Source organism: Stegostoma tigrinum, chromosome 4 (genome assembly GCF_030684315.1).
Source record: "Stegostoma tigrinum isolate sSteTig4 chromosome 4, sSteTig4.hap1, whole genome shotgun sequence".
In the NCBI taxonomy this organism is placed as follows: Eukaryota; Metazoa; Chordata; class Chondrichthyes; order Orectolobiformes; family Stegostomatidae; genus Stegostoma; species Stegostoma tigrinum.
Window position 1 is genome coordinate 94,432,080 of NC_081357.1, and position 8,385 is coordinate 94,440,464.

At 43.8% G+C, this 8,385-nt stretch overlaps 1 protein-coding gene across 3 annotated transcripts in view; it reads right to left on the reverse strand.

Annotated features, from left to right (window-relative positions):
* gnpat (glyceronephosphate O-acyltransferase) overlaps window positions 1–8,271 on the reverse strand; it is a 40,686-nt gene extending 32,415 nt beyond the window's left edge. For 2 of the 3 annotated variants that reach the window (XR_007247551.2, XM_048530855.2), the window contains exons 1-3: window positions 8,061–8,271; window positions 4,403–4,594; window positions 2,064–2,240 (exon numbers count right to left, since the gene is read on the reverse strand). Coding sequence is in view for 2 of the 3 variants with exons in the window: in XM_048530855.2 (XP_048386812.1) it covers window positions 2,064–2,240; window positions 4,403–4,594; window positions 8,061–8,117 (426 nt within the window). In the remaining variant the exon portion in view is untranslated. Of the gene's footprint in view, window positions 1–2,063; window positions 2,241–4,402; window positions 4,595–7,833; window positions 8,026–8,060 lie in introns of those variants that run through there. The other variant, XM_048530856.2, reaches the window with a different exon arrangement.
* Window positions 8,272–8,385: the final 114 nt, after the last annotated feature.

Genomic DNA, 8,385 nt, shown 5'->3' on the forward strand with positions numbered 1-8,385 from the left:
TCCTCATACAGTGTTTCTCAATCTCTTTTTTGCTAAAGTCATTTCCTAATCCACTCCTGCTAGCTCTACCTTTATTTAAGCTTAGCACAGTTGTTTCTGACCCATGTTCGCCCTTTTCAAACTGAACTGTTTCCCACAGGATCATTCACTCTGACATAATTTAGTAAACCTGCCTCACTACAAATCACCAGCTCCATAATAGCCTAGTCCCTGTTGAATTCACAACATATTGTTCTCGGAAACAGTCCCAAATATATTCTGTGAAATTTTCCTGGTAACAATGTTTGCCAATCTGGCTGTTCCAATCTACATGATGATTAAGGTCAGCCACAATTAACGTCCTGGCATTTTTACATACCATCATCATCATCTGATTTATTCACTGTCCCTCCGCACAGCTACTGTTAGAGGGTATATAGATTAGTTATACCACTGTCACAGTCTTTTTACTTCTTACCTCCATGCACATGGATTCTAAATCTTCCAACCCAAGATCATTTCTTGCTTTTGTATTTATTCCTGCCCGTACGAACAATGCCCTTTTCTTTCAAAGCATCTCATACCCCTGAATATCTAGCTCCCAGCTTTGATCTTATTGTAATCATGCCTCCAAAGTGGTGAAAGATCATAGACATTAATTTGTAGTTGTATTGTTAATTCATTTATTTTGTGCTAGGTGCTAAGCACATTCAAGTAACATTAATTTTGCCTTTTTAACCATTTCTTTTCTCTTTGACCCTATTTACTGTTGTTTTTTTACGTGTATACACTCTGTCCCTTCCTGTTCCACTCTGAGCTAGCCAAATATCTGCCCTTTAATACTGCCATATCATCTTGCTTTGTAAGCCTTCATTTCTCTTCTCCCGTATCCCTCTCAAAAAAAAACTCTACAGCCTTGGTAATTTGATTCGCCAGGACACTTGTTCCAGCCAGGTTTATGTTAGACTCGTCCACCAGAGCAGCTCCTTTCTACCCCAGTACTGGTGCCAGTACCCCACAAACTTAAACCCATTTCACTCCACACCAATCTTTCAGTCACACAATTAACTCTTTGATTTTATTTACCCAATGCAAGTTTAGCCATGGCTCAATCAGTAATCCAGAGATAATTATTACCTTAAAGGTTCTGTTTATTTTTAAAGCTAGCTCTTCACTGTTCAAAATCTTTCAGGAGAATGCCCTTTCTAGTCCTTTCAATGTTAATGGCACTCTTTCAATGGGACTCTTCCTCACAACTGCAAATAACACTATTGTCTATCACTACAACATTCCTATTTCTTTCTCCCACTTCACTGGATCCCTGTACCACAGTAGTGATCAGTTCATTCATTTTCCCTGCAGTACCCACTCTTGTCTGAGGAACCTCACAACTGTTAGACAACTGCAAGGGTTGAAGTTCCTTAATTGCAATCCCCTGGGTCCTCATACCTGCCCCACTTGCAGTCACACCTTCCTGTCCCTGCTCATAGACCAATTCTGAATTACCTAGTCTGAGGGATTTGATTGTCCTCTGGGACAAAATATCCAAGTAACTTCCCCCTTCTCTGATGTGATGCAATGTCTTCAGGTCAGATGTCAGCTTCTCAAATCAGATATGAAGTTCCTCAAGTTGCTAACACTTACTGCAGATGCATTTGCTCTGGAAACATGGCATCCAGCAGCTTCTACACATTGCAACAGCAACACATCACCCATTCCACCATCTGTATTGTAGTTTATTTAATTTATAAATTAACTACTCCAGATTATTTGCGCTTTACAGTTTACCGTATATATATTTTGTTCCTGTAAAATAAAAATTATCACCAGTATTATCTTTTACTTCAGCAACGACTTTTAAAGGAAAAAAAACAGAAAAAAAATTCACTGGAGATCTAAAGACAATTGGAAGACCTTATTTTTACTTTAAAGACAAATAATACTCTCCAATCCTGCTCACCAGCTTCTCTCCCTGCACTTATGTCACGCTGTGGGCCAATCATTTGTACACATTGATTAGTATCATAGCTAAAGAGCAAACTCAACTTTAACGCACAGCAAAATCACAAAAGATGAAAACTAACCTTCTGGATTCCCTCTTCGTTCACTCGCACTTTCTGGAATAGAGCTTTAAATATTTTGCTCAGGGTAAATGCAAAGAACCGGACTACACTTAACCGAAGACCATGGCCCATCTTCTCCAAAATGTCAGCTGCTTCATCGTTAATGATGTCTGGAGATTCACCAGTTTCTTTTGATAACTGATGAAATACAACATAAAGGAATAATTAAAGGCATAGCTGCGACCATGTAATTTTGCCGAAGGTGCGCTCATGGCGATGACTTCTTGTGTGTAGAATTATGTGTCAGTTTTATCAAAAATAAATTACGCTAATTTATTCCCGTGGCTTGTACCAATTTAAATACTGTGGTTTCAAGAAAATTAATATTTATCTTATGAGTTGCGGCTCAAGTTTAATGGGGTTGAATCATTGAAGGTATTAATGATTTTTTATAATTCTGCTTCTGCATGACTCCAAATATCAGCATAAACATAGTCAGTAATGTTACTATGCGACTGTATCACCAAATAAAGTAGTTAGTGAAAAAGAAAAAAATTGTCATCAAGGGAGTCCTCAAAAGGAATCGTGCCCTGATTCACACCAATTTGAAACGTATAAAAATGCAATGTATTTTAAACACAATGTGAGAAATGAGTGAAAAGCATGAAAAGATAGAATAGAAACCAGAACCATGTCTGCCGATATTATGTTTATACTGCACTGAAAATCTTAAGACATGTGAAAATGGGAGGTAAATATTTCCTCAAGTAAATAAAACGAACGAACTATGGATGCTGAAAATATAAAATAAAAACGGAAGTTGCTGAAAACAAAACTCAGCAGGTCTGGCAGCATTTGTGGAGAGAAAACAGTTAACGTTTTAAGTTCAGTGACGGTTCTCCAGAACTGACAGCATTTAAGAAAAGGCATTATTTCTGCTGATGACAGGGAATGTGGGAAAAGGAGTTGGATGGTTGGAGACGGAGCCCAGAGAGGGGAGGAGAGAGCGAGAGCGAGAGCCAGTCATGGAAGGAGAAAAGCTGACATGGGGTCAATGAGGAACTGAAAATGGGTTGGCTGTACTGAAAACAGCGAGGATTTGGGCAAATGACATGGAAGGTGGTGTTCAGACCCTAAAATTATTGAACTGAATATTGAGTCCTAAAGGCTGCAGAGATTCCAAGCAGATGATGAGATGCTGTTCTTCCTGCTTGCGGTGAGCCTCCCTGGAGTGTAGCAGCAGGCTCGAGACTGAAACTTTTTTTTGTTTCCTTACACCATTATTGAGCTCTAGGGCTAGTGATGCAGTGATTGACTCTAGTAGACCTGCTTACACTTATTTAGAGCTATATTCAAACAAATATATGGTGATGGAATTCTCCACACACACATATGGACGATCTTAGTCAAAACCTAAAACACAATGTTTAATTCATATGGGAGGAAATAAGTCACTTTAGGTAGGTGTACAGTTGGAAGTGCTTTTTTAATAAGACCACATTGTTTAAAAATGCTGGGGATTTGGATTCCTCTGGCAACACCAGTATTATTGCATGTTCTTCGATATCCAAAAAGGTGATGCTGATTACCTTCATGAACTGCTACTGTCAGCATGAAGGTACTCCTATAGTATTCTTAGATTTTGTCCCACTTATGATAAAACATTAACTAGAAGTCAGGACGATGTCTGACTTGGAAGAGAATGTGGAGGTGATGATTTCCCATGCTAACTGAATCAGGATTCTAGGGCAGAAGACCATGCAGACTTGAATTGAAGGAGATGATGCATGCAACTTGTTGCGTTTAACCGACCTAACAATATGATGTAGGTGATTGACTTGTTGCTAAAATACCATATAAAGGATTTATCCACTGTTGGTAGACTGGCACATTAGTAACAACAAATGTCAAAACAAAAGAATATTGTTATTTAACTATGCAGCTTATAATATTTGTGGAAAACGTTTTTGCTTGTTAACAGATCTCAGCAAACTGTTATCAGACTTCCTTCATGTTCTGATCAGGAGATGCCGGCTCTGATTGAATAACCCTTTCATGGAGTGAAGAAAGGCATAATAGGATGAACGGCCTCCTTCTGTACTGCAAGCTTTTGTGTGTAAAATCATTTGGAGTAACTGTTTATTTTTCTCTACTCCTCTCTATGAAAGCACCACTGCTTTTCTTGCAACTCTCAGAAGTCCAGAAGCTAAGCCACGAATTATCGACACAAATCAACTTACTATCAATCAAAATCCCAGCTAGATTTTGAAAGACCTTATCAGACATGCTATTGCAACCTCAATTAATATTTGACTTTTAAATATTGATGAACCCATTCAAATTGTCACATTGTTCCTTACCTGTCTGATAACATATTGCACTTGGTCAGATTTCAATACAATGCTCCTGAGAGCACTAGGGGTACGGGGCACAAGGTCTTTGTAAACTACTGGAGTGTAACATCGCATGGCATATCTGAGATCACTGCTGTGTCTGCGCTCTTCCATCAAGTCTTCAAATCCATCCCTTTTATTCAGCATCATGTCCTTCTGCTATAATGCAAAAATATGATTTTCAATTAAAATGATACACGTACATCCAGTTCTAAGAGATCACATATTCACAAAACAAATATTCCGTAACTACTGCACAGTAGTGTTCTAAATAATGAAACTGGATGGTAAACTGAGCTGTGATGAGGACGTAAAGATGTTGCAGTGACATTCGGACAGGCTGACTGAGTGGGCAGAATCATTACCAATGCAGTATAATGTGGATAAGTGTGAGGTTATCCACTTTGGTGGCAAAAATAGAAAGGCATATTATTATTTAAATCTGTAAATTAAGCAAAGGGAACGTCCAATGAGAGCTAGGTGCCCTCATGCACCAATCACTGAAAATAAGCAGCAGGTAGTAAGGAAGGCAAACTGTATGTTGATCCTCATAGCGAGAGCATTTGATAACAGGGACAAGGATGCACTTATACAGTGCATTAGTAAGGACATGCCTGGAACATTATGAAAGGAAAACAAAACCGTAGATGCTGAAAATCAGAAACCAAAACTGCTGGAGAAACTTAAATCAGTCCGACAGTATCAGTGGAATGAAAGTAGAGTTAATGTTTTGGGTCCAGTGATGGCAAGACTGACATATGAGGACAGACTGAGTCAGTGAGGATTATATTCCATAGACTTTAAAGGGTGTATCTCATAGAAACCTATAAAATTCTAAAATTCCAATGGTGGGGGGTCCAGAACCAAGGGTCATAGATTAAGGATAAAGGGTAAATCTTTTAGAACTAAGATGAAGAGGAATTTCTCCACCTAAAGCGTGTGGTGAGCCTGTGGAGCACTACTACAGGAAGTGGTCGAGGCCAAAGCATTGTGTTTTCAAGGAGGTAGATACATTTGTATTGGCTAAATGAAGCAAAGTACATGGGGAGAGTGCAGGATTAGGTATTGCATTCAGTGATCAGCCCTGAGCATACTGAATGTCAGAGCAGGGTCAAGGGGTTGAATGGTCTACTCCTGCTCCCGCCTTCAATGTTTCTATGAAGCATAAAAATACAGAAGAGCACTCAGCTACTAGTAGTGGCGCTCTAAAGAAGGCAAATCCTTAAGTAGAAAGAAATTTCACAAATGTTTGAGTTATAATCTGAAGCAGATTCGTTTTATGATGTTGTCAGACCATGTTGGTGCAGTAGCTGCAAATTCTCATATTCTTGTTGTAAATTACACAAACGCATCATGAAATTGTGGGTACCTTGCCAATGGGAAAAGAGCAGAGACAGCAAGGTCTCACTGTGATGGGATATGTTACACCCATTCACCTGATGGTATCAGCGCCACCTCTTGCTCCCCAGAGGAGCTCGAACAGTTCATCCACTTCACCAACACCTTCCACCCCAACCTTCAGTTCACCTGGGCCATCTCCAGCACATCCCTCACCTTCCTGGATCTCTCAGTCTCCATCCCAGGCAACCAGCTTGTAACTGATGTCCATTTCAAGCCCACCGACTCCCACAGCTACCTAGAATACACCTCCTCCGACCCACCCTCCTGCAAAAATTCCATCCCCTATTCCCAATTCCTCCGCCTCCGCCGCATCTGCTCCCACGATAAGACATTCCACTCCCGCACATCCCAGATGTCCAATTTCTTTAAGGACCGCAACTTTCCCCCCACAGTGATCGAGAACGCCCTTGACCGCGTCTCTCGTATTCCCCGCAACACATCCCTCACACCCCGCCCCTGCCACAACTGCCCCAAGGGGATCCCCCTCGTTCTCACACACCTTCCTACCAACCTCCGGATACAACGCATCATCCTTCGTCACTTCCGCCATTTACAATCCGACCCCACCACCCAAGACATTTTTCCATCCCCACCCCTGTCTGCTTTCCGGAGAGACCACTCTTTCCGTGACTCCCTTGTTCGCTCCACACTGCCCTCCAACCCCACCACACCCGGCACCTTCGCCTGCAACCGCAGGAAATGCTACACTTGTCCCCACACCTCCTCCCTCACCCCCATCCCAGGCCCCAAGATGACTTTCCACATTAAGCAGAGGTTCACCTGCACATCTGCCAATGTGGTATACTGCATCCACTGTACCCGGTGTGGCTTCCTCTACATTGGGGAAACCAAGCGGAGGTTTGGGGACCGCTTTGCAGAACACCTCCGCTCAGTTCGCAACAAACAACTGCACCTCCCAGTCGCAAACCATTTCCACTCCCCCTCCCATTCCCTAGATGACATGTCCATCATGGGCCTCCTGCACTGCCACAATGATGCCACCCGAAGGTTGCAGGAACAGCAACTCATATTCCGCCTGGGAACCCTGCAGCCATATGGTATCAATGTGGACTTCACCAGTTTCAAAATCTCCCCTTCCCCCACTGCATCCCTAAACCAGCCCAGTTCGTCCCCTCCCCACACTGCACCACACAACCAGCCCAGCTCTTCCCCCCCCACCCACTGCATCCCAAAACCAGTCCAACCTGTCTCTGCCTCCCTAACCGGTTCTTCCTCTCACCCATCCCTTCCTCCCACCCCAAGCCACACCCCCAGCTACCTACTAACCTCATCCCACCTCCTTGACCTGTCCGTCTTCCCTGGACTGACCTATCCCCTCCCTACCTCCCCACCTACACTCTCTCCATCTATCTTCTTTACTCTCCATCTTCGGTCCGCCTCCCCCTCTCTCCCTATTTATTCCAGTTCCCTCTCCCCATCCCCCTCTCTGATGAAGGGTCTAGGCCCGAAACGTCAGCTTTTGTGCTCCTGAGATGCTGCTTGGCCTGCTGTGTTCATCCAGCCTCACATTTTATTATCTTGGAACTGACAGGTTGACAGTTTTATATCTCATCCAGAGGACAGTGCCTCTGGCTTGGAGTATTTGCATAGCACCGAAAGGCAGTCTAGGTTTTCAGTTTATGCTTTTACAGCAGGATTTGAAATCCACACCCTTCACATGAGAAAGCATTACCTATCACTGAAGCACGACTTAGATTGAACTACTGCAAAGATATCCCTCAAATTCAATCTTGAAAACTGCCTCCAGTCTGATGGTATATTTCCTGCAGGGTGAAATTTACCACCACCGAACCGGATCAGCACGTCCACAATATTATCAAACTTCAACGACTCTCATCGATAACTATCAGTACGCCACAAATCTCTATCACTGCCATAATGCCTCCAGGTAAATCATTTTTGGAGATGCAAGCTCTTAACCCAGATTTATTCAACTCAAATATGACATTTCCTTCTGCACACCCCCCCCCCCATACCTCACATTGAGGGATGGAGTCTGCGGATCTCCAGCCACCAGCTTCTTAACCTCTGCCCTCCTGAAGTCAAGGCCCAGGAGCTGATTCTTCACCCACACATCTTGGGCCAATCCTTCCTTCACACGGTGCAGAGACCGGGCCTCATACCGACCAACGATTTACAGAAACAACTCAGTCAACCCTGGCCATGACGGACATGAACACCATTCGGTCCCGCTCTTACTCACCGGGTACAGCGACTCCACAGCCGGAGGCGCCATGCTGACGGTGACCAAGTGAGACATCTGCCGCTCATAATATCATGTGCACCTGCCTGCGTTCCCGACTAGGAAGCGCGGCTGAGAGGACAGCAGGCGTCCTGCCAAGGCCCTACACCATTCCGCAGCGCCATGCCAACGCCAGGCCCGGCGAGCGCGGGCAGCACACAAGCCCGCCCCCTCACACATACCCCCCGCAGCCCCGCCCATCACCGCTCGCAGCCCCGCCATACATCGCGCTCCGCTCCGCCCCGCCCATCCCAAACCCTTCTCCCAGCCAACCCAACAACCATGC